Below are 27,876 nucleotides of genomic sequence, written 5' to 3'. Positions count from 1 at the left end.
TTTTTCTCTTATTCATTTTAGATGTCCCAGAAATGGAGGATATGATTAGCACCTGTCAGGAAAATCACAATGAATATCTATCTGAAGTAGCAGTCATGACTAGTAACCCAGGGGAGGAAAAAGTGAGATTTATAAGAAGTTTTAATTTGAGCTCAAAACAGAAGTCAGAACTGATTAAGAATAATGGGAATTCCTTAGGGATGAGGACAGAAAAGCTCACTGGGTGTCAGAACAGGAGTGTTTTCAGTGAACCTGGTAAGATGTGTGCTGTATATAGACCTCATGTGTCTTCTGTAGTTGAAGAATATAAACAATGTGAAAGGTCTTTCACCAAGAAGACACAACTTATTCTCCCTCAGAGAACACAAACAGGAGAGAATCCTTATGAATGTAACATGTGTGAAAAGATTTTCACCTGTAAGCCATATCTTACTGTCCACCAGAGAATCCACACAGGAGATAAACCATATGAATGTAAGGTGTGTGGAAAGTCTTTCACTCAGAATTCACACCTCACTGTCCACCAGAGAAGACACAGAAAAGAGAAACCTTTTGAATGTAACATGTGTGAAATGTCTTTCACCACGAAGTCAAACCTTACTATCCACCAGAGAACACACACAGGAGAGAAACCTTATGAATGTAACGTGTGTGGAAAGTCTTTCACCCAGAAGCTATACCTTACTGGGCACCAGAGAACACACACAGGAGAGAGACCTTATGAATGTAACATGTGTGGAAAGTCTTTCAACTGGAAGACACACCTTACTGTCCACCCGAGAACACACACAAGAGAGAAACCTTATGAATGTAACATGTGTGCAAAGTCTTACTCTTGGAAGGCAGCCCTTACTGGCCACCAGAGAACACACATAGGAGATAAACCTTATGAGTGTAACATGTGTGAAATATCTTTTACCTCGAAGTCAAACCTTACTGTCCAACAGAGAACACACACAGGAGAGAAACCTTATGAATGTAACCTGTGTGGAAAGTCTTTTACCTGCAAGGCATATCTTACTGACCACCAGAGAACACACACTGGAGAGAAACCTTATGAATGTAATACGTTTGGAAAGTCTTTCACACAGAAGTCATACCTTACTGTTCACCAGAGAACACACACAGGAAACAAATCTTATGAATGTAACATGTGTGGAAAGTCTTTCACCCAGAAGCTACACTTTACTGTCCACCAGAGAACACACACAGGAAAGAAACCTTATGAATGTAACATGTGTGGAAAGTCTTTCACCAAGAATTCAAACCTTACTGTCCACCAGAGAACACACACAGGAGAGAAACCTTATGAATGTAATGTGTGTGGAAAGTCTTTCACCCAGAAGTCACAACTTACTGTCCACCAGAGAAGACACGCAGGAAAGAAACCTTATGAATGTAATGTGTGTGGAAAGTCTTTCACCCAGAAGCTAAACTTTACTGTCCACCAGAGAACACACACTGGAGAGAAACCTTATGATTGTAACATGTGTGGAAAGTCTTTCACCAAGAAGTCATACCTTACTGTCCATCAGAAAACACACAGGAAAGAAACCTTATGAATATCATATGTGTGGAAGGTATTCCAGCCAAGATCTATACGTTACTGTCAACCAGAGAGCACACACAGGAGAGAAATTTTATGATTGTAACCTATGTGGAAAGTCCTTCACCCAGAACATACACCTTTCTGTCCATCAGAAAAAAACCCAACAGAGAGAAATGTTATATATGTACCAGGCATGGAAATTCTTTCACGTGGAAGGCACAACTTAACATCCATCACAGAACACAAGAAGAGAAACCTTATGAATGCAACCAGTGTGGAAAGACCTGGAGGTCACAGCTTAACACACATAAGTTGATTCACACAAATGAAATAACTTACGATTGTACCAAATGGGAAAATCTTTGACCTGTAAGAAAATTGAAATTGCAATACAGAACCAATACAGGATAGAGACCTGATGATATAGCAGATGTGGAGTCCTCCAACTAGAAAACACTGCTCAGGGTTCATCATAAAACACACAAAACACAGAGACACACAGACACACACATACCCTCACACACAAAGAGGAGAGAAATCCTATGTAGGAAAAATAAATGGAAATGTTTTCAAGAAAAAGTCCTAACTCAGTTTGCATCAGAGAACAGACACAGGCGAGAATATCCAAATGTAACAATTGTGGAAAGTCCTTTACCAAGTATTCATGGATCCAAGTTCGTAGGACACACACAGCAGAGTAATCTTAAAAATATTACAAATGTGAATAAGGGAAACCATGGGACCTATTATTTGCAATATCTAGTATGTGTATGAGTCAAGCAGAAAAAGTCAGATAATGTGATGTTAGGAAAATGAACGCTTAGATATGTATTTAAATGTTTTTTTTCTTTCATGCATTTCTTTCTAATGCATTTATAAGATTATTTCTTTGTTGCTTTGTATGTCCCTCACCCACAGTACAATCCCTGCTTTCACTATATTTGATGTAGGTATAATTTGTGGAGGAGAAGGGGAAAAACAAGTCAATCAAGCATACCGGTGGACCCGTTTCAACAATGAGAAGTACAAGTTGTCATGTCTTAAATGAACTTTACAACTTTGGTTGGGGGGGAGGAGGATAGGGTGGTGGGGTGGGGTAAGGTTGGGAAGGGATTTGAAGGGTGAACGAAGGAGTAGGCTGCAATGCTTGATAAAAAATGCACTCATTATCTTGCCCATGTAATTGTAACCCCACTGTACAGTGTGTTCACAAAAAAAATAAAATGAAAAATATTACAAATGTGGAAATCCTTTGATCAGAAAGGAATACCTCATGTTCATCAGAGAACTGACTCACATAGGAGAAAATAAAGTAGTGCATAGAACATATGTGAAATGACTTTCAATCAGAACTGAGTCTTCAGCATATGTGAGAGCAGAGACAGGAAAGAAATTATGAGTATAGAAAACATTTTCCCGAAGTCCCATCTGTACAGGTGTCAGAGACCTGGACACATGACAGAATCTCTGTAACTATAAACATGAGAGGATGTCTTTCAACCAGAAGCCAACCTTCAGCAAGTATTAGAACATTCACCCAGGAAAGAAGCCCAATGTAGGAAAATCTTTTTCAGAAAACCTCTGTAAATTATACAGAGAAATCCTTCATGGCAGAGGTAAGCTAGGTGTGATGGGAAACCATTCTTCACTCTTCAGCTTTCTTTGAGCCAACATTTCTCATCCTCTCATATTGTTGAGTGGGTATGGTGTCATTCAATATTATCCAAAGCATGTGGAAACAACCAGTTATAATAAGTAAATCAGAGATTGAAATTATTAACTTGCATCTTTTATACTAAGGAATGGTGTGTCACGGTAATTTGATAAACTCTTCTTAGAAATATCATCAGGTCTGTCCCTTTGGGACTGTATTCAGATCATCTCCCACATGGTTAGGGGAACAATAGTTGAGTGAAGACTGGTATGATAGGAGGCAAGAACATGAGAACAACTTTTTTTCTATTTCTCCCTTAAGTCCCCCTCTGTATGTGTGATCCATACATTACAGTACAAATGACTTACTTATTCCAGTTCAGTTTTTGAATGGAAGTATTAGTCCTTATTGCAGTACATACATAGTAGTAAAGTCTCTATCGGAGGGGTAACAATGCTCGATAGGAAATGTATTCATGACCTAATTCATATAATTGTATAACCAATTTGTACAGTATCTTTACAATAAAATATATATTCTAAAAAATATGGTGGATTAATAAAGACAAGAGTCTCAGGATTTTGCCTTGGAGAAGAACCTCAAAATATCTTCAGTGCTTGCTGTTTTCTTTAATTAATCACTGGTGATGAACAATTTGTGATTGATTCACTCTTAGCCCATTTAGTTGTTCTGCTGAGTGAGCTATAATAAAACACCAGTGAGAACGATGCGTCACATCTGTGTTATCTCATACAGGGCCAATGTAGATATGACATTAGGGGAAGTAATCAAGCACACAAAGATATTGATTAATCTGTCACAAAAATTGAAATAAACAAAAAAAAAACTATCTTCCACTTGAGCTACAGCATCACTTGTAGGCCTTAGAGGAAGGAAAGAAGGAAGGAGGGAAGTTAGAAAGGGAAAGGGGAAGGGAAGGAAGAAGGAAGAAGGAAGAAATAAACTATTCAAAAGAAGAATGTTTAATTTTTGGTGACTGTGAGAATTATTCTTTCAGAAGTGGAGCTCAAGAAAAATGGCTTTAATAAAAAGCAAATTCTTGAACTGTTTGCAAAATGGTAAAGAGGATGTAACATTTTATAAATTGATTTAATAATTCAGTAATATTAAGTAATGAGGTAAGGTGTGGCTGGTGCCCTATTGGCCACATGGTGGATGGTGGGGTCTGGCATCTTGTCTTCATGCAGGGGGAAGGAAATTTCCCCATCCATTACTTGCCACCCAACGGATGGTTGTGGCTGGTTCCCTGGAAGCAGGCATGGGCATTTGGCTGATATGTTAATCTGTTAGTCCAGTGCCTGGGACTGGAATTTCCTGTGGATCTGCCTCCTGCTTAGGCCCTATTTAGGCTAGACCAGCAGTGGCACTAGATGCCATGGTACATGTCTCTGTGATCATGTCCTGTGTCCTGTCTCTTGGCTTGTCTCCGGTAATCATAGTGTGTCAATTCAGCACTCTCTTGTGCTGATTGGTTTCTTTTTTCTTTTACTTTTCTTTTTTTTTTTTTTTTTTTTACATTTTCACTATATTGTGTTTTTGCCTTTAAATATATTTTTATTGTAAAAATACTGTATAGAGGGGTTACAATTACATGGGCAAGATAATGAGTACATTTCTTATCAACTATTGTAGCCTCCTCCTTTGTTTCCCCTTCACATCCCTTCCCAGCCTTCTGCCCCCTCACCCAATACTTCCCCCCCCAACCAAAGTTGTTAAGTCTGTTTTTGACATGACAAAGGGTACTTCTCATTGTTGCAACGGTTTCACCTGTATCCCTATTTTGCTGATTGGTTTCTTAGTGTTGTTTTTATTCTTTTTTTCCCTTTCTGTCCTGTTTCCAACCTGTCTAAATGTATTTGTGGACTGCAAGTCTTTGTTACATCAGGCTGCTTGCAGACTGCTAGCTGTGTAATAAAGACTCCAGTATTCCATCTTCCCAAATATGGCTTCCAACAAATATACTATCTTCTTTTACAGAAACACAAAGGTTGACCTAAATTTAGAATTTCTAGAGCCAAGATAGATGCCACAGTATAGTTATGTAATTAAAGATATCCTGAAGTCATTTAGAAAAAATATCTGTTACATCAGAAAGTGCTTAATTAGTAAACCAAGACCAAGACTCCAGATCCTATATAAGCCAGTCATTCTACATATGTCTAGAGCAGTTTGGTTACATGAAGAGCTCTACTTTCACACTTTCATGAAGAAATGTTTTGTGTCAATATGAGCTGTTCAACTCAGGAACTGAGTTGAAGCCAACCAGAGCTGGCTTCAAAGGAGATTTTCTCATCTTGGCCTCCATAAAAGCTAGGAATCAAAGCATGAGCCCTTTGGGCTTCTCTGAAGAAATGTCTCTCTGGGAATAAGAGGTTTCATTCAGTGCTTCGCCTCATGATTCCTGTCCCTTCAACAATTTCGGTATTTATTTTAATTTCTCAAAGAGAATCCTTAAATCCTGGCCAGGGTTCCATTTACAAGATAAGGACAGTGGACTTCACATTGCTAGATTTAGCTAGGTTGCTAGCTGAACCCCTTCCCTCACACTGTTCACCCTTCTGCTTATCTACTAAAATAGGGGGATAGGGAGGCCCTTGTCTTCCTACTTGTAACACACACACACACACACACACACACACACACACATACACACACACACACACACACACACACACACACACACACACACACACACACACACACACACCGGCCATTGGATATAGTTCATTCTCCCATTTTTACAAACTGGATGCTTTCTGATAAAGGATGGTTATGGACTGAAGTCCCTTCAACCTAGGCCTGTCATATAGCTGTAATTAAAAGACAAACCAACATACCACATTCATTCAAAGTAGCCCTGATGATAACATTTTATTTTTGATTTTATTATTTTTGTTATTATCGTTTGTCCAACACTTTTGCGTGACCTCAAAAGTTAAGGGACTTACTGCTCACTGAATTAGTAAAGTACCCTTTCCTTCTTTTAATTTAAAACCAGCAATTAAAAATGAGCAATTACACTCCGTCATGTGTTGAATCTTATCTACTCAGGAAGCTGAAATTAGAAAGATAGTATTTGTAGGCCATGCCATGCAAAAGCTTCATGAAAATGGTGTCTTAGGCAATAAAAGCATGGATCTGGTCATATGTGCCTATCTTGTTTGCTACTTGTGATATGTAATTATAAAATTAGTGTGTTGAAAGGCACAGACAAAGAAGCAAGACCCTAAGGTGAAATATCAATGATACAAATGGGCATCTGGTATAGAAGGTGAAGGAAGCCTCACTAATTTTGCCCCTGAATTCAACGTGAGGACCACTAATATGATCTGTGCAAACAATGCATTCTTTCAAATATTTATTGGAAGAATTTGGATGTGGTTTACAGAATGATAGGTAAACAGTCCCTTACTGAGATTGCAAAAGGACCTTTGCATATGTCTATATAATGTTATGAATTTTATATCCAATTCTGTGGAAACCATGAGTCCTTTAGATCAAGTAGTTAAGATCTCCTGATCTAACAGGGCACTGGTGCTTCATATCAGAATTCTTAGTTGCTAAAGAGTATGAGGTTTAAAATCACAATTGAAAGACCAACTAAGTAGGTAATGCTGTGAGACTGTTATCACCAATTTTCACCAAATTTCCCACAAGTAGTGCTGTGAATCATGTTGATAGACTGTCATCACATTTGTTCCTTTATTACAAAATCTGAGGGACAGTACCCAGGCCCTGAGTAGAAAGAACTTCAAGGCCGGGGAAGATATTTTGTAAAAATGGGTTCTTTGGCCTTCGTGCAGGAAAGTTTCCATTCCTATAGAAACCTAAAATACTCTATAGGATATAGTCATGGTCTGTCAATTGAAGTTGATATTGAAATGTCTTATACGCCTGGGTAATGATAAATTGTCACAAATAATTTATATCTTTTGTCATGTGAATGGAAATGCATATTCCTTTATGTTTCTGACTAGTTCATAGGTCCTTGAAGAGGTTCAGGATACTATGAATCACAGTGTGGTCCCCATCTGTAAGGTATGGAATTAGACATTCCAAGAGAGATCTCAACATATAAAATGTGGCCAAATATTTCAGTATACTTTAAACAGTATCATAGAGAGTCAATTGTGATTATTTAAGATCTCAGAATACCAATATATTTGAACGAGAACACAATGGTCTTCTACTGTGTGCACACAGATGTAGGAGATATACTCTTTTCAGTCTGTTCTGTCCAGATGTGTAGAAGCACTTTTGCAGTTCTTCCCTTATGGATTGCACTTTATTTCAAGGCCACTCCCAGGGGTGAATGAGTGGATGTTTAGTTTCAGCTCATTCTAAAAGCTCCTATGTCCTGAGAAGAGAAGTGGTGAACCATGACTTGGGTTTATATCCACCTTAAACCTAATCACTAAGAGTGGATTCTGTTATATAAATTTTCAGAATGTCAACAGTCCTATCAAGTTTCATCCTGTAGCAATATCCAAAGTTAGGCTTTAGAAGAGTTGTGCCTTTGTTCAAAGATTTCAGCTCTAAATTAGATTATTTTCAATAGCCATTCATTGAATGTTACTGGATAAAGTACACAAACATAGTCACATCTATGTTACAGAACATTGTGATATCATCAGCAGGGGCAGTTCATATGACCCAAAGTCATGACCCTGAAGAGTCTGCTCTCCAGAGATCTAAGTATTTAACCAAAACCCTCCAGTTCCTAAGCAATCTTGATCCCAATGAGAGAGCAGGATATTAGGTGAATCCTTGTTTCTTCCTGAGGTTAACCTGGAATGAGGCATCTCAGAGTGACTGGAAGGGACAGAAGCCGGGATACTGAGCACAGTGGGTACTGAACAAGGCAATCATAGGATTTTCACTACAATGCAGGTCCCACCCAAGGCCTCCTTCCATTACCTTGAGCACTTATATCTTTATTGTTGTCTACCTCTAGGTCATTTTTCCTCCCACAATTAGCATAATATTAAGTGTACATTTTTCCTGCTCCTTTGAGAAACATCTTACCCTTACCTCTCTTTTCAGTTTCCTCAGTGAATTGTGAGTTTTTTTTACATTTTTTTCTTTCAGTTTTCTTGATCAGAAACATCCTTGTATGAAGTCCCTGTTATAGAGTTGTCAGTACTTTGAGAAGATCACTACCTGGGGCATCCTCAGCTAAACATCTTTTCTTCACTTGTCCATGGGGTCTGAGCAAAACCCAGCCAAATCTTTATATGTGCATTCTAACTTAAATGTTTGTTACCAATAGTTTGATGCGGAGACTTCATCAGGTGTGTTGGAAGTTGTTTGGGCTTGTAGTGTAGGCCAGAACTCAAAATGGAAGGTACGGGAAAGAAAAGATTGGTGAGGAGCTAGCTGAGGAGAGGAGCGCAGTGCCCAAGTCTTCATGCAATATGCAAGCCTGGCAAGCCCTTTGGAACAGGAGTGAGGAGCCCAGAACAGGGTCTGTGCTACCCACCAGTACACCACCAGCACCACATGGCAAATCTAGCATGGGACATGGTGTGCCCAGGTTTCAGGAGGGCTGTTTGTTGACACAGGGACCTGTTAGTCAAGTTAAGCCAGTGGCCTAATGTAATTGTCTTGTCTTGTGTAGATGATACAATTGCTGTTGACAAGAAGAATTGGTAGTAAAACTATTGTCTGATGAACTAGTTAAAATTCTTCAGGATATTTGTGTGTGTGTGTGTGTGTGTGTGTGTGTGTGTGTGTGTGTGTGTGTGTGTGTGTGTGTCCTAAGAAGAAAACAAATTGAAAAGTAGTTCAGAGAGAACTCAAATGACAATGGTGTCAGACTTAAGTCCTCAGCAAGATAGATCCATTCAATCACAACCAATAGGTGAAAAGGAAAGATTTCCTTCACTTATTTTTACCTACCTTGACAAAGTCCATTGTGTTCAAAATAATAAGAACAGAAATGTATGTGTTGCTGCTTACTGTTGTACATCAGCTAGATTACAATTGACAGCAGAGGCAGAGAGTCTCTTCTGAGTGCGGCCCCTGCACTCACTTGAAAGGAGGACAGTAGTATTGAAAGTGAACTAAAGTCACCTGTAAGTTTGTCTTTTAAATTGCAGGGGAAGCATTGACTAAATGAGCAGACATTTTGTTTTGCTGGTCCTTAGGCTTCAGCTCAGAGGCCAGGTGCTGTCCCTGAGCTGCTTTTGCAAAGTGTAGCATTCTACCACTTGAGCCACAGTACCACTTCCAGGTTTTTCTGTGCATGTGGACCTGAGGAATAGAACCCAGCTCCTCATTCATGCAATGCAAGCACTGTACCATTTCGCTACCTTGCTTGTCCTATAAGCAGACTTTTTATGTTAAAAGGAGAAAGAATAAGCTGGTATGCAGTATCCACCTTCCATGTACAAGTCCCAAGTTCAGTCACCCAAAGTGAAAGGAAGAAAGTAGAAAATGGAATAATATGAAGTATACAGTTACAAGAACAAAGAAAAATAGAAGAACAAAGGCAATGAACAAGTATTAGGTTTTTGTTTGGTCACGATTGTTTCTTTTTTCTTTTAATTGTTGGTTGTGGGGTTTAAACTCAGGAGGGCCTGGCATATTCCCTTATCTTTTCCCTAAAGGCTACCATGCTACCACTTCCAGCCAGAATGTTACTTCTAGTTTTCTGGCATTTAATTGGTGATAAGTCACAATGAATTTTCTGCTGATGTGGTGCTGAGAAATGGAACCCAGTGCCTCATGTAGCAAGGCAAGCTCTCTACCACTGAGCCACACTCCCAGCCCTGCCTCCTTTCTTAAAATAGTGTGGTTGGGGCTGGCAATGTGGCTTAGTGATAAAGTGCTTGCCTAGCATGTATGTAGCACAGGTTTTGATTTCTCAGTACGTAATAAACAACAACTACCAAACAGCCCTAGAAGCACTGGTGTTGTAGCTCAAGTGGTAGAGTGGTAGCCTTCAGCATAATGAAATTCAGGAACTGTTCTCACACCTTAAGCTCAAGCCCCAGGAATGTGAAACAACAACAACAACAACAAATGAGCAAATGTAAACCAAAAACCCAATGTGAGCAAGTTTCATTGATAAACACACCACACACAAACACACACACACACACAATTTTTAAAACCATATTCACCTCCTATACCATGTCTGCTTACCCTCGCTGCTCCAAATGCTACCTACATCCATAGGAGAATTTATTCTATGTTTCTGTTGCTTTTGCATACTTAAAAAATTATTGTGAAAGTGATATACATACGTATGTACGTATGGATACCTACATATATATCTATATATACACAGGTGAGTATATATATATATATATATATGTGAGTATATATATATATGTGAGTATATATATATATGTATATATATATATGAGTATATATATATGTGAGTATATATATATGTATATATACACATATACACATATATGTATACATACACATTTGTATATATACATATATACTTATGGGTATTTATACATATAAATATATGTCAAAGTTCCATAAGCCAGGTATTGATTTCATAACTTGATTGATTACTCGATTGATTTCATTACTTATTGAACAATATGCATTTTTGCACAATTCCACCCACTTTTTAAAAGTAGCATTTATTTCCATATATCACAGTAAATCATAGTAATATTAGGTATTGATCTTATTGTCTGAGTCCTGTCCCTGACCATTTTATCTTAAGGATTTATCACTTGAGCCATCTATCAATTTCTACTTCTGGATTTTTAGGTGATTAATTGAAGATAAGAGTTTCATTGACCTTTTTAAAAGGGCTAGATGAAATCTAAATCCTCGGGTCTCAGGTTTACCAACATGAGACACTTGTGTCCAGCACCTTTAAATATTATTATATTCACTATGTTATTTGTGGTATGATTTTTCTTTTCATCATTCACATGGCTTGATCTCTGGGCCTTGGCTCTGTCCCTCAACTCTTCAGTTTAAGGCTACTGCTCTACTACTGGACCCACAGCACCACTTCCAGCTTCTTCTGTTTACGTGGTGCTGAGCAACCTAACCCAGGGCCTCATGCATGCAAGGCAAGCACTCTCCACTGAGCCACATAAGTGTTCACATTCACAATTCTTAAGATCAGGAGTGTTACAGATTTCAAGGTGGGGGCATTTTCTGTGTGTTTTGGGATTTGGACTCTCCTCATACACCTTAGTGACTGAACATCCTGCCTTAAAAATTTCAAGTTTTCTATTTCATATTATTTCATTAGAATATAATCTGAATTTAAAAAAGAGCATTGTAACTGGGCTATCATTCTAATAGCTGTAATCTTAGCTACTCAGAAGGCTGAGATCTGAGGAAAGTTAGTATTATCCTTACCTTTAGTCCTCAGCTCCACCCAGACCTGAGCTCCTCCCAGACCTAGAGTTCCCTCCCTACAGCTGGCCACTCCCTCTTTCATCTCAGACTCACCAGAGCATATACTTAACTCACTTCCTGCCCCCCCAGATCCTGTTGCAACCTGAAGAGGGACAAATGCTTGTGCTCCCTCTCCTGGGAAATATGGTCCTTCTAATAAACCTTATAATAATCTTTCTCCTGTGCCTGCTTGTGGTCCCCTGGGATGGACATGAAGGAATCCTACAAGAATCACAGATTGAAGCCAGGGGGATCTGAAAGTCTGAGAGACTTAACTATAATACACTACCAAAGTAGTGGGAAGTGCAAATGTGGCTTAAGTGGTAGAACATTAGCATTGAACCAAATAATTTCGAGGTCAGTTTCCAGACCTTGAGTTCAAGAATCAGGACAGGCAGACACATATCAAGGGCATTGTATTGTATTCAAATTATATTTTAACAAATGTTTTTGGTGTACATGTATAGGAAATCTCTCTCATTTCTTTTTTGTCAGTGTGAGGCCTGAACTCTGAGCCTAGGCACTGTCCCTCTGACCTTCAGCTCAAAGCTAGCACTCTACTACTTGAGCCACAGTACACTGCTGGTCTTTTCTGCTTATGTGGTTCTGAGGAATCAAACCCAGGTCTTCATTCATGCAAGGCAAGCACTCTACCACTGAACCACCTGCCCAGCCAGTCTCTCTCATTTTAAGTGATGTAAAATAGGCTAAATATATTAGTGGAGAAATTGTAATTTGTCAGAACAGACACATCAATTGGAGTATATCTGTGCCAGCAGCATTTTGAAAGTTTCAAAAGCCATAGGAAGTGCAGAGGATGAAAAGAGGATCAATATGTTTATATAAGACATTTTCAAGGAATGTTTACCATTCATTGGCTTCAATTCACAAAAAGCAAGTTTATGAACTCACATGGGTGAGTACCAGAATGTCTAGGTTCAGGAATATAAACACACAACTCCTGACTCTCCTTGTCTCGAAAATCAGAGGTTTGTAGCCAATTTCTGGCACCTGGAGGAACAAGTGCTAATGGCAGCACAAACCTATGTGCCCATAAAATATCATCCACCCCAGACTGGGGAAAGATGGGAAGGGCAGACTCTGGCTAGGAACCTCAGATTGCTTCATGTTTCAGCTCCCAAGTTCCCCTGAAAAAGAGAAGCTGGGCTTCTACCTCTTGGCTCTGACTATGGAGTGCAAAGCCGTACTTCAGAGCACTTCCAGCAGCAAGGCAAAGGGAACGAAACCCGAATTTGCAAACTAAAAACACCAACAGTGGGCAAGGAGGCTCTGGCGCCTCTTTCTCCCCGCGCTCCCCCCCCACCCCCGATTCCCCCCTACCCTTCCCTCCCCCATCCACACACACTTTCAAAGGATCTATGTCCCTATAGAAACTACAATTCCCAGAATGCAATGCACAATTCACCTAGAGGAAGTGGGCTTGTTACAGGGTTTTGACTGGCACAAGACACTTGGTCCTAAGTGTGCAAGGATGCATGGGCGCCTTTCGCACCCAGCTGCTGGAATTTAGGTGAGTTTCTTCTTGAAAATTCAGTTTACAGGGCTGGGAAGGTGGCTCAGTGGTAGAGCGCTTGCCTTGCATGTTCGAGGCCCTGGGTTCTATTCCTCAGCACCACATAAGCAAAAAGAAAAAAGCCGGAAGTGGTGCTGTGGCTCAAGTGGTAGAGTGCTAGTCTTGAGCTGAAGAGCTGACTGGACCCTCCTCCCCCAAGAAAAGAAAATTCAGTTTACCAACATAAATATTGTGAGACCAATTAAAACACAAATGTATTAAGAGCATTGCATAATTGGGCTTTTTAATTCTTAGTTCTTTTAATATAATTGAGATTATGAAACTACGTAGTTTTTATTATTTGTTTTTGTTCAAAAAGTATGTTCTGCTGAATGTAAATTATGTCTCTGTTTATCCTTAAAGTTTTGAATATCTCCCCTCTCACTTTACAAAGGTATTTGCAGCTGGGTGCCAATGGCTCATGCCTGTAATCCTAGGTACTCAGGAAGCTGAGATATAAGGAACACAGTTCAAAGCCAGCCTGGGCAGAAAAGTTCATAAGTCTTATCTCCAACTAACTACCAAAAAAAATGGAAGTGGCCTTGTGGCTCAAGTGGTAGAGAGCTTACTTTGTGCTGAAAAATGCAGGGACAGTGCTCAGGCTGGGTTCAAGACAAAAGATCGACAAAAAAAAAAAAAAAGTACTTGCAGACAGTAAACTGATTGATTCTGGCATCATCTTCCCCTGCTCTAATATATGTACTGGAATAAAATAACAGAATTTAAAGACAGATATACTTTATAATCTTTGAATTTAATTGATTTGTCAAATTCTACTAATTACTTTCCCAGAAACTCCCAAATTCCATCTACGAAATTTTAAGGAGTTTTTGGGTATTCATGTCTGAAATTTGCCTTTCCTTATAACGTTTTCCCCTCGTTTTGTTGTTGGTCCTGTGGCTTGAACTCAGAGCTTGGGCACTGTCTGTGAGCATTAGCTGTGCTGTACTTTCCTTTCTTTTCTTAATTGCTTCAGGGACTAGTGAAAAGTTTCCTCACACGGGTTTTTTAGAAAATGTTACTCCTCCTCCAAGAATCTTCAAAAAAATGGTTGTCTAGGTAGATCAGGATGAATGTGGGAGGAGGTAGAGTTCAGGGCAGGTCCATGTTCATGTGAAGCTTGATTACTTGCTCCAAACCAGTCTGTTTTTACTTTTCTGTTTTGCATATCCTATTTTGTTTTGATTTTTTTTACCTCTTCTCTGACCCTAGAAGTTCCTGTCAGCAAGTCTCGGTCACATATCTAGGGGTCCTGAGACTGGTCTTCCCAGACTATATCTATTACACTGTGGAATAAAACTTTTGCCTCCCTCACTCATATCAGACATCCTAAGCTTGTCTCCTAATGGTTTGTTGTGATTGTTGATGATCCTTACCCCACATCATGATTGGGAAGGATTGTGTAGGAAATTTTCATGCCTGATATGCAGTCCTCCAGTGTAAGGATTTTCCATCCCTCTTTTAGTGGACATTAGCTATTCCTTATGAAAATGGAGATTGTGAGGCACATTTGGATGTAGGGACGGCAACTTTGGAGCACCTATAAAATATGAAGGAAGAATAATTCTTTCTTTCTTTAAAAGTTAAAAGTAAGTTCCTGAGAGGCACGGACATAAGGATCAGGTAAAAATGGGTGCTTCCCAGACTAGCTGTGTCCCATAGTTGTCATTGTTCTTGGTTATATTTTTCAAACATTAATTTCTACGTATTATGTTTATTATACTAGTTTAAATAGAATTTACTTCCTACATTACTTTTGAATTGTTCATTTCTCACAGAAGTAAGTCTCATTATTATACAAATATTATATCCTCTTATTTCATTGGTTACAGTTATTGACTTTTGCAGATCCTGAGGTAGAAGGTACATGTATGGTAAGGTATTCAGGGATAGATTATGGTTCTGACTTCCTCTGGAGGAAAAGGTGAACCAATGGAAAAAGATGGAGCTTATGCATAACACTTGTAGAATTCCTTTGGCAGGAGATGTGGTGCATCCCTCTTAGGTTTCACTATGCTCAGCAACTCCCATGGTTGCGATGATCCATCACCCTGGAGGGCCAGTGCATTTCACACCTTGTCCTCTGTTCTGGTTGTAGGAGTCTCCCATTATGTAAGGCAGGACTGGTGTTAGAGGAGTGATGTGATCAGTGGTACCTTGCTGGCTCCCATTTTTGTCAGTTTGTGTGGACAATCTCACCCTGACATCTTGAGCCTTGCTGCTGCCATGAGGCCTATTTGAACTATTGCCTCTCACCATCCCATACCTCTGTTCAGAGACCTGTCCTGTTTCATGGTTTTGTATCACTTACTGTGCAAGCTTGTGTTATGTATCCATATATGCTAGTAGTTGGGCTGGCTATGGTTTTCAAGGGTGGGGTGGTGTTTCATGGCTCTTGCAGGAACAATTGTGTTCTCACTAACTGCATGAGTAATCCTAGCTTACTATGCAATCCCCTTAACTTACATTGCATGTTCAGTTGATAGAACCATGGTATAATAAGTTTGGGTCTTGGTTTGCTATTGAGGTTCAGAGGACTCTTAGCCATTGCTGCAGATTTTGGGGAATAATGGTTGCCATCATTATTGCTACCCTGACTCTTCTTGCTAGTGCTACTGCTTCTCCTGTGATCCTTGTAGAAAGCATACATACAGCACTACATGTTAATACTTTAGTTTGAAATGTATCCAGTACCCTTGACATGCAGGTGGGAGTAGATAAAATGATTGTGATAGGTTTTATGATTTGGAAACAGCAATGATGTATGTTGATAATCACATAGACCTGCCAAAGACCCAGTTAAAATGATGTGTCATGCTAATTGTCAGTACATCTGCGTTATCCCTCTTGAATATGATGGAAATATGATTTAGACCAATATGCAGTGCCATATTTGAAGAATCTTGCCCTCTGATAATATAGGCTTAGATATTATGCAGCTTCAGGGTCAGATATCTGGTATTGGTCACTCTACCATGCAGGCTTAGCTGTATCAGTTCTCCATTACCTTCAGGGATTCACCTGGGGAAATAGCACTCTTTTTCTATTTCTTAGGCATTTTCCTGTTTATTGTTTTGGTATTTCTTTTTTCTTCCATTCTTCCTGAGATGTATGATCTGCTGATTTTCCAGGTTCAGGCTGATAGACACTTGCTCAATTTACAAAATGAAAAAGGGGGAAATGGTGCAGACCCTGAGGGGCCAGAAGCTGGCAAGGTGTGAACAAAACCTCCAGAATCATGGACTGCAACCTTCACTGATATAAATACTTCACTTTTTATAGGAGAGAGTGTTCCTTTTAGCTTCAGGGCCTGGGGGCTTACCTCTAGGTGTTTGGTGGACAAGGGTTGAAATAGAATGAAGAATGATGCATATGGCCTGCACTTGTTGGCACAGAGAGTTCCTCGAACAATGTGATGCAAGCACTGGACAGATCTAGAAAGTGTCTATAGCTTAGGTTATTGCTGGAATAAAGAGAGATTTGTCAATGGCTTTCTCTCAGTCTGTTCCATTATCATCCCATTGCCCTTCCAGAGCACTGTTGGTGTTGTGGCTGTCCCGAAACAGTGGTAGAGTGCTTACCTAACACGCATGAAGCCATGGTTCAAGTCCTCAGTAACACATACATAGAAAAAGCCAAACACGGAATTGTGGCTCCAGGAGTTGGGTGCTAGTTTTGAGCAAAAATTCAGGGTCAGTGTCCAGGCACTGAGTTCAAGCTCCATGGCTGGGACATAAAAGGAAAGAAATGCAAGCTAGGTGCTGGTGCCTCATGTCTTTAATCCTAGCTATTCAAAAGGCTGAAACCTGAGGATCGCAGTCCAAAGTCAGCCTGGGCAGCAATGTCTGTGAGACACTTATCTCCAATAAAAACCAGAAAAACAGAATTGGTGCTTTAGCTCACAATATAGAGCACTTGAGCTGAAGGGCTAAGGGATGGTTCCTAGGCTCACCGTTCTAGTGGCATAACCAAAAACAAAACAAAACAAAAGGATAAAAGAATAAAGAAATTCATCACAAATGTAGGCTTTTTTTCCTGTATATTGTTATATATTTTTTCTGTATATTGTTAGAGGTGCTTTCAAGTTGAAGTCTATACATTCAAATATGCTCTTTGATTCCCATTTTCATGAGGAATAGTTCTGGTCCACAATAGAGACATGGAGAACCCATACAGTGGAGAACTAAAATCATACGTGAAAGATTCCAATCCAGTCTTTCCCAATTATTTTTTATGGAAGGGGTTACAAAAAATCACAATAAACACCTAAGAGACAAGTGTAGTTTCTCTGATAAGAGAGAGGGAGACTGTTGTAGACCCTGGGGTGCTGCCAGAAGCAGACAAAATGTGAACAAAGGCTTCAGGACCATTGACTCTCACCCTCAGGACTGCAAGTCCTTGCTCTTTATTTGTTTGAGGAAGTCTATGTTCTAGCATTTTGGCCTGGGGCTTTAACTGACAGGAGGCTTGTGTGGAAAACATGTATTGAAATAGAGTGTAGAAAGATGTGTGCTGTTTGCACTTTTGGGCACAGTGGGTCTAGACCAATATTACACAAGCATTTGAGAAATATAGCAGAATTGTGCCATCAGCCATCTCTCTGTCTCCTTAATTATCATCCCATTGGCTCTCAGAGCCTTGCTTGTGCTCTGATGGGACTGTGGCAGGAGACAAAAGATTTATTCCACAGTTTAATGGATAAGGTCTAAGAAGACAAGTCTGAGGTCCCCTAGATATGTAGCCTAAAGCTACTGAGAGGAACTGTTAGGATCAGAGAAGAGGTACGAATTCTAAAGAGATTTTCACATGCAAAATGAAAAGACAAAAGCAGACTGGTTTGCAAGTGATTAAGCTTCACATCACCATAGCCTAGCCTAAACTTCACTCTTCTATCCCTCCTGCATTCATCCCTGACCCCCCAAAGCACTATCTCTTTGAAGGGAAATGGAGGTGATGTGCCATGTTCATAAAAATCCCTGTGACTGGGGCTGGGAAGGTGGCTCAGTGATAGAGCACTTGCCTTGCATGCTCGAGACCCTGGGTTTGATTCCTCAGCACCACATAAGAAAAAAGACGGAAGTGGTGCTGTGGCTCAAGTGGTAGAGCGCTAGCCTTGAGCTGAAGAGCTGAGGGACATTGCCCAGGCCCAGAGTTCAGGCCCCACGACCGGACCCCTCCCCCCCAAAAAAAAGAATCCCTGTGAGGAAACTTTTTACTTGATACGTGAAGAAATTTTTAAAGGAAATGCAAATAGAGTACAGCAAATGCTCACAGACAGTGTCCAAGCTCTGAGTTCAAGTGATAGGACCAACAACAAAACAAAACATAAAATCCTTAAATGAAATGCAAAATTCAGAAAAAATAAAAACTCATTTGATTTAATAGAATTGAGTAGTATCTGGAAAATTAACTGTTAGATTTTGTGAAATCCAAATCACCAGAATTATTATGCTGCATATTTACCTAACAAGCTCAATATTTTATGCCAGTGTATACATTACAACAATGGGAAATGACCCAGGTATAAGTTTAGTGGCTGTGAATACCTTTGTTAAGTAAGAGGGGATATATTAAGAAAAATTAAGACAAAACAGAGATATAATTTACATCCTGCAGAATGCAGGCATTGAATAAACAGAAAGGTATAAGCAATGCAGTCTTATAACCTAAATTTCATTATTAGAACTCAGAATCAAAAAGACAATGCATCCAATTCTCCCCATATATATCCATTTTCTGATTGGTTTTATGTATTTCAAGAGGAAACAGTGGTTTTCAAGAAGAAACTGAGCTTAACTCACACAGCAGGGAGAGAAAAGTCCCAATACACACAAGAACACTTTTTCCAAGGTATGTAGCAGGGTGGCACCGAGCATTGTGGGAATTGTAGTCTCCATGGAGGATATTTTCTTTGAAAGTCCTGGGTTGTTTTTGTTTTTTGGAGGGTGGAGGTGGGGCAGAAGATGCTTTTGCGCATGCTTTTCCCCGCCCACCACGGGTGTTTTAAGTTGGCCTCTTCCGCATTCTTTTCCTTTGCCTTGCTGCTGGAAGTGCCCTGAAGTACAGTTTGACCTTTCATAGGTGGGACCCAGGAGGCCTGCGCCCAGCTCTGTGAAGTGTAGATTGGGAGCTGTAACTTGAAGGAATCTCATGCTTTGGAACTGATGTCAGGTAGGAACTGTGCGATTGCTGGGGAGTCTCCCCTCCATGGGTTTCTGTTTCTTTTTCTGTTTCTATTTGTTTGGTGGGGCGTGAACTCTGGGCCTGCAAGCAGCATTCCTGAGCTCCTCAGCTCAGAGGGAGAGCTTTATACTTGAGCCAAAGCGCCTACTTCCCTTTCCACGCTTTTCTCCAGTCTGGGGTTGATAAATTGTTTGAAGTTCAGCAGTTTTTGCTGCCATTAGCCTCTGGGTCTTCATATGCAAGAACCTGGTTTCCAAATGTCTGAGAGCAAGCTGGGTGATTGTCCAGACGAGGAGAGCCTAAGAGCCGTGTATTTGTACTCGACGACCAAGGGATTCTTCTATTAACTCATGTGACTTTATTTGCTTTTCCCAGGTGTAAGAGGAGTATAGGAAGAATTCTAGTGAAATTGTGACAAGTATGCCTGCCTTGAGTCCTCTTACATTGCAGTTGTATTTGAGGCTTCTGTGTTGATTCTCCTAGAGATAATTTATTCTCTTTGGCTTGAGTTTTTAATCTCCTGGCTTGAGTTCACAAGCGTTTGTACATGACTCTGTTTCTAGAGACAGTTGTACGTGGGATATTGGAGTAGTGAGTGCTGGTCCTGTATTTTTAGGAATGAAGCCTAGCAATGTTTGAAGCAGAGCACCCTATGAATAGGAATCTCCATCCTAAATGGACAGACCTAGTCAATTCTGAGGAGCCCTAATGGGAAGAAACAGAAAAGCACAGGAAGGGGAGATGTTGCTAGCTTCCCTTGCCTTATGCAAAAATTGTTGCTTCTTCCCTGAGCACCAGATTCTCGTGGTACTCTTTCCTACACCACGGTTAATCACTTTGTGTTGTTGTAAGATTTAAACTAATTTCCAGGAATTGTGATGTACTGGATTGAGGAATAAACTAGTGGGTAGTTATCAGAGGGTACCTAAGGCTGTGGTCTGGGATGGTGGTGTAATTGTTATGACTGAAAGTATATATTCATGTAGTAATCCCTAATCCTCTTCTTGCTAATTTATTCAACCTGTTACCACTATGATTTTTAGTATGTCATCATGCAAACTCATGTTAAATGTCCCATCTAAGGATTTGCTAATGCTAGCTCTTATCGGTTGGTTTTTCCTGGTAGTACAGAAAGTATTGGTCAGGGACATTTGGCCTCAAAAGAAAAATCACAGAAGAAAACTTGAAGTAATATGTCTTACTCAAGTTTGTTTGCTTTGTAGGTGTTGCTTATCTTCAGGTGTGTCACTCCTATATGCAGTATTTTATGTTGTATCTTTAGGATGGTCAAGGTTCTTCCCAAGACTGTTTAGGGAAATGAACATTAGGGACTTCTCCAACCTGGGTTTACCTCATCTTTACTCATGTCCCTTTGGCCAAAGCATGTTAAATGGAAATTGCAAGTCATTGCATATGTGTGCGATGGGTACAGTGAAATGTGCCATTTGACAACCATTATTGAAATATTATAAGAAAAGAAATATATTCTGCATACATTTTTTTCTCTACCTTTGGGGGAAAACTACTGAGATACATAATACATGCTTTCCCTGGTGTTTAAATATATAAATGAATGAGGTAGAACACAAATTCCAATGGATTCCTAGGATACCTTTGCATTGAAAAAAGCAGTTCTTTCATCCCGAAGTATATTCAGTAATAAATACTTTTCATGGAAATGTGATATGTTTTTGCTTTCAAGCATTCAATAATAATTGTGGGAGCATTCATTTTTTCGAATTTAATGTGTACAAAACATAGAAATTAGTTGGTTTAATAATATATATCTACCAGGAAATGGACTGGATTTGCTTTTCTTGGAGACTTTAATGCTCTGTCTGAGATGTTAAATATTCTCCTAAGAAAGTTTTATGGTTTTGCAGCCCATGTATCCTGTTTGCAAGAGAAAATTCTGGACCCAAAATCTCACAGATTCATTTCTGAATACGTCATTTGCCTTATATCCCAGCCATGCTTCCAGAGTATTCTGTTCATTGTCAGCAGCAAAACAGAATGAATGGATCTCTGGTGAGTTTTATTTTTTATTTCTCATTTGTTTTCCATTCCAATATATGAACCTAAAGATGTCCAAGATTTAAAAATACTACAAACCACACAGAATTAGCCTCAAGAACATATTAATAAATCAGATAAAGATGGCTTGTAGGAGATATATATTACTTGTAGGTTTAGCAGATTAAATGGTTATATTCTTTCTAAGTTGAATTCAGATTGGCTTCAGAATGTCTAGGTTTCATCTTGTCATAACATGTAGTCATACCTGTTATGTGATGTAGTGACACCGATCAGGTTACATCTCATGGAAGGTGAAGGGTAGATTGCAATCAGATCTCATCCTCACGAGTAACATTAAACTATCTCAATGAAATTTTCCTGGAATTGCTGAAATAGTGTGGTCATACGCACCTTCGTGTGTTCTTAAAGAATGATTAACCTATATGTACTTAAATTACTCTCCATATATACTTCTTGAACTACTTCATGGTCTTGGTCTTACTTGAAGCTGAGGCTATATTTGTTGCTAAACTTTATGGTCTTTTTTCAAAATCTTGTTTGTTTTCTAATGTATCCTCACAAGATTCCTTTCCTCTATAATCTCTCTCTCCTTTTGGTTTTCTACTCACTTGTGTTGGTTATTTTTCTGTTTCTCTCTCTTTGTATGTATCTTTGAATCATTTTTTCTTACTTTTCTCCTGTCTTTCCTCCATATGTATCTCAGTTTTTTCTTTTCTTCAATGAACTATCTGGGAACTACTTTTTCTTAGTGATTAGATTTAGTTTGCTGACATGGCTCTTAGGATTGACATTTTTCTTACCCACTGTATAGGAAAATTGTTGCCTAGAGAGTTCTACAGGATTCCAGAAACAAAGAAAATTAGAGAAACACCAAAACATAAACACATAGACTTAGGGGAAACCAGGGTTCTGAAGCCTCTCTAGCACTTGGTCTCTGGTTGCCAGCAAGCAAGCATAGTTCCTTGAGTTCTCACAGGGAAGATTACCATTGATAATATGCAAAATTGAAGTATGTATATTAATATTACAATCTGAGCCACAACAGGTTGTGAGGCAAACATGTTTCCTTATTCTCCTGGGACAGAAGACTGTCGCCCAGAGAAAATGCAGACATGAAGTTCACCTTACCTAGCCTTCAAGGTGAACAGCAGCTCAGTTTCAGAAGCTATCTTTCCAACAGTAAGGAAAAGGCCTGCCCTCCAGTCTCTTAACCATCTCCAGAATTCTCTTTTAAGCCTTCTGCAGCCAGCTCTCAGTGCTCTCAATGCTTTCAGGGTGGAATTCCAGCCTTTCAAACCTTTTCCCCCTTCAGCTCAACTTCAGAGTTCCATACAGAAAAGGACATCCTTCCTCCAATTGATAAACTACAAGAAAATTTGATTTCACCTGATTCTGTTATCTTTGCTCTAAATTCATTTGTCATGGTACTGTTTTGTTTTTCCATACCACTACTTTTAAATATTTTCATTCACTGCTAGTATAGGATAGGTAGTTTTGATTTAAAAAAATAATACAGTGATGAGATTTTCTTTATTAGAAATATCATTTGTTGCAAAATCTCACAGTAGTTTGCTCAGGAATTGATTTTGATCTCTGAGGAATTTCACTATTAACTAACAAAAGTGGAAATATATCTTTAGAGATCTACTGGAGAAATGACTCAGGAATATTTAACACATTTGACCATTTAGTCAGATTTATCATTTTTGTCATCTTGAGTGTTCCTTGAGTCTCCATCAATTTGCCTCCACCTTCCATGAAGGCCTATTAAAATGAAAATCTTCTCAAGGAACCTTTTATTCCCCTCCCACCTATATTTTGTATTGTAGAATATAGAGAGTTTACAAAACTTCATGGGAGCAGTTCTTTTTTACATAGGAATTAAATATCAGGGTATCTATGACCACATTCCAATATTTAGTATTTAAACCAAACATGGATGACCTAGGATATTTTTATGTTGGACTAAATGAAATCTTATAAGGGCCCAGTAAATCATTAGCTACTTTCTGGAGTACTGTTAAAGTTTTATAATATTCATGTGGACACTGCTTTTCTTCGATCTAGTAATGTTCTATGTTCAGTATACCATGTGATATCCTAAATGTGTTCTGCTTGCTTATGAGAGTACTTGTTAATAGAAGGTCTAAATAGGATTTACGGTGAAGCAGTAAATGTAAATGAAGAGAAAATATTTGTTTAATTCATTGTTATGCTTATATGTACTAAAATTTTATCAAAAATAATAATATAATTTTTTAGACACCACCTTAGACTTAATGTCATCATGCCAGATTATTGTCTCCTTAGAATTTTTATCTTGTCTCTATTGCTAGCAGCAGAAATGAATTTGCATACATTAGGGAATCTGTAACTTTTTATTTGTCTTGGGGCTTGAATTCTGGGCCTGGTTATTGTCCCTCAGCTCTTCAGGTCAAGGTGAGTGCTCTACCACTTGAGTCACAGTGCTACTTTCAGTTTTCTGGTGGTTTACTGGAGATAAGTGTCTCATGGACTTTCCTGCCTGGGCTGGCCATGAAACTTGATCCTCAGACCTCAGCCTCCTCAATAGCTAGGATTACAGGCATAAGCCACCAATGCCCTGCAAATTGGTGTATTTTAATGACCAGTTTTATGTATTGTCAAAGATTTGTAAGTTGCTATTTGATTTTCCCTGTGAAAAAATAACATAGCCAGCTGCAAACATTTAATGTAAGACAAATGCATACCTGCAGCATAATGAAATTCCAGTTTCTAATTCTCATGACCCAGATCTAATTTCTTGATGGAAATGTGCCATTACAGAAGCTGATGTCATTTGATGATGTGGCTGTGTACTTCACATGGAAGGAGTGGCAGGATCTGGATCCTGGACAGAGGAACCTTTATAAAGAAGTAATGCTGGAGACCTATAGCAACCTAATGTCCTTGGGTGAGCAAAGGTCACTTTTATTTGGAAGATCAAGTGCTTTTATTTTAGTAGACATTTGACTGTTTATGTTATCTATGTATAAGATTCCAGTCCATTCCCAGGTAAAAAACTTCTAGTATAAAAGCCAGCCAAATTCAGGTTGGGGAGCTTGATGTTGTTTGCCTTTCACACTACTGCTTGAGACACAACTCCATTTTGGATTTTATTTTGGGATATATTCTTAATTTGGATGCCCAGGATGGTTTCAAGCCTGCCTCTTCTGATCATACCTCCTAAATGTAGGGTTACATGTGTAAGCCTTTGGACCATTACATTTTGTTGAAAAAAAAAAAAGGATTCCAGTCCATGAGAAGTGTCATTTCTTTCTAAGGGAAACTTCAACTTCATTATATGTAACTCAAGAGCTAATTTTATTCTCATTTTTTAAGAAGGCTAATTAGTAGTTGGACAAAAGTTCTAAACTATGATCCACTAACAGGAAACTGACTTCCCAGACTTGGGGTGATTATTATAGGTGGATCTACAGTCTAGATAGAATATACATTACTACTGTCAGTATTATCTGGAAGTCAGTAGTTGAAAGTGTGAAAGTGTGTATTTGTAAGTCAAACCTGACATAGGTTGCATTGCTTCAAGCTTGGAATCCTAGGTACTCTGTAGGCTGAAATCTGAAGATTTTGGTTTGAAGCCAGCAACTGTAGAAAAATGAACATGATACTCTTATCTCCAATTAACCATTCAAAAACTAGAAATGTAGCCAAGACACAAACTAGTAGAATGCTAGATTTGAGCAAAAGAGCTGAGTTCAAGCCACACATTGGCAAAATAAACCCAAAGCTGGGGGAAAGTACACCATGGAGCTGTTAAGAATTGAGAAACCATGGGCTGGGAAGGTGGCTCAGTGGTTCACCCCGTGATTGCATGCTTGTGGCACTGTGTTCGATTCCTCAGCACCAAAAAAGAAGAAAAAAAAAGACAGAATTGGTGTTGTGGCTCAAGTGATAGAGTGCTAGCCTTGAGCTTAGGAAGTGTGATACAGCTCCCAGGCTCAGAGTTCAGGCCCCAAAACCGATCCCACCAACAAAAAATAAAACAATTGAGAAACCAGATTTAGGAGCAACCCAGTGAACAGGATATCTGCAACATTACATTAATGATGACCCAGCAAGAGCAATAGTTCTCCACTATTTCTTATTCACAGGGCACTGTGTTCCTAAACCTATATTGATTGTGAAGCTGGAGCAAGGTGCAGAACCATGGATGAGAGAAGGCTCAGAAGAGAATTTCACATGTGAGTCAAAGCATCTTGAATAGTGATGTTGGGTCCAGAGCCCAGTGGGTCTGTTTATCTTGAACTGTACAGAGCAATAGTATTCCTAGTGCCCTGAGTCATGTATGGAAGAAAACTAGGTGATCCTTTGTCTCAAGGAATTGTCAATCCAGAATTCTTTTGGAGATAAACTGAATTTGATGTTCCAGTGCAGGAAATGTTAGCAATTCTCTCTATCTGTAGAGAAGTTATTCATAAAGTGAAGAAGACAATAAGAAATGTAGTAAGGAAATCTCATTTTATTTTAAACTAGTATTTTGCAGGTAGGAGGAAAATAGGATCAGGGCAATTTCTTATCAGTGGTGCTGGGCATAGAGGGAGATTCAGAATGGAAGCATTAAGAGTACGGAGATGAATAATTTGAGTAAATATTTCCTTGAGAAAAATATAAAAATCTGAAATACAGAAAAACATTATTTTCCATTGTAAAATGTCAGTACTACTTTCTTAATTACTACATTGCAGAGAAAAGTATATAGTCTGCATAAAGCAATGCTTTGATATTTGAAAATCTAGTAACAGAATTTGAGGAAATATCGTTATAGTAAGGAATTTGTGGGTCTCATTTATGTTTTTGTCTATTTTTCTATTATTCATTTTAGATGCCCCAGAAATGGAGGATGTGATTACCACCTGCCAGGAAAGTCACAAGAAGTATCTCTCTGAAGTAGCAATACTGAATAGTAACCAAGGGGAGGGAAAAGTGAGACTTATAAGAAGTTTTCATTTGAGCTCCATACAGAAGTCAGAACTGATTAAGAATAATGCGAACTCCTTAGGGATAAGGATAGAAAAGGTCACTGGCTGTCAGAGCATGGGTATTTTCAGCGAACCCGGTAAGATGTTTGCTGCATATAGTGCTCATGTGTCTTCTGTAGTTGACAAATGTAAACAGTGTGAAAAGTCTTTCACTAAGAAGACATATCCTATTGTCCCTCAGAGAACACACACAGGAGAGAAACCTTATGAATGTAACATGTGTCAAAAGTCTTTCACCCAGAAATCAAAGCTTACTCTCCATCAGAGAACACATACTAGAGAGAAATCTTATGAATGTAATATTTGTGGAAAGTCTTTCATCCATAAATCAAAGCTTACTGTTCACCAGAGAACACACACAAAAGAGAAACCTTTTGAATGTAACATTTGTGGAAAGTCTTTCTCCTGGAAGGAATATGTTACAAGACACCAGAGAATACACACAGGAGAGAAACCTTATGAATGTAACAAGTGTGGAAAGTCTTTCACCTGGAAGACACACCTTACTCGCCACCAGAGAACACACACAAAAGAGAAACCTTTTGAATGTAACATTTGTGGAAAGTCTTTCTCCTGGACAGCATATCTTACTGTGCACCAGAGAACGCACACAGGAGAGAAACCTTATGAATGTAACAACTGTGGAAAGTCTTTCACCAAGAAATCAAACCTTAGTCACCACCAGAGAACACATACTAGAGACAAACCTTAGGAATGTAACGTGTGTCGAAAGTCTTTCACCGAGAAATCAAAGCTTTATCGCCACCAGAGAACACACACAAAAGAGAAACCTTTTGAATGTTACATTTGTGGAAAGTCTTTCTCCTGCAAGGCATATCTTACTTTGCACCAGAGAACACACACAGGAGAGAAACCTTATGAATGTAAGATGTGTGGGAAATCTTTCATCAAGAAATCAAATCTTAATGTCCACCAGAGAACACATACTAGAGAGAAACCTTATGAAAGTAACTTGTGTAGAAAGTCTTTCACCCATAAAAGAAACCTTACTGTGAACCAGAAAACACACACATTAGAGAGACCTTATGAATGTAACATGTATGGAAAGACCTTCTTTTGGAAGTCAAGCGTCAATGTCCATCAGATAATACACACAGGAAAGAAACCTTATGAATGTCCTATTTGTGGAAAGATTTTCAGCCAGAAGCTACAACGTTCTATCCACCAGAGAGCACACACAGGAGAGAAATTTTATGATTGTAACCTATGTGGAAAGTCTTTCATCCAGAACGTACACCTTTCTGTCCATCAGAAAAAAAACCCACCAGAGAGAAATGTTATGTATGTAGCAGACATGGAAATTCTTTCACCTGGAAGGCAAACCTTAACATCCATCAGAGAACACAAGGAGAGAAACCTTATGAGTGCGACCAATGTGGAAAAACCTGGAGGTCACAGCTTAACACACATAAGTTGCTTCACACAAATGAAATAA

The 27,876-nt window shown here is 39.1% G+C and overlaps 1 protein-coding gene across 1 annotated transcript in view; it reads left to right on the top strand.

Moving 5' to 3' along the window:
• LOC138841625 (zinc finger protein 585A-like) overlaps positions 1-27,876 on the top strand; it is a 36,744-nt gene extending 8,868 nt beyond the window's left edge. Inside the window, 3 exon segments of the mRNA XM_070042401.1 lie at positions 22-1,513; positions 24,981-24,987; positions 26,671-27,876. Of these exon segments, the coding sequence (XP_069898502.1) occupies positions 22-1,513; positions 24,981-24,987; positions 26,671-27,876 (2,705 nt within the window).

Source organism: Dipodomys merriami, unplaced genomic scaffold, assembly GCF_024711535.1.
Source record: "Dipodomys merriami isolate MVZ:Mamm:240054 unplaced genomic scaffold, mDipMer1.0.p SCAF_323, whole genome shotgun sequence".
NCBI lineage: Eukaryota > Metazoa > Chordata > Mammalia > Rodentia > Heteromyidae > Dipodomys > Dipodomys merriami.
Note: the sequence above shows the minus strand (reverse complement) of the source record. Positions and strands in the feature narration are given on the sequence as shown.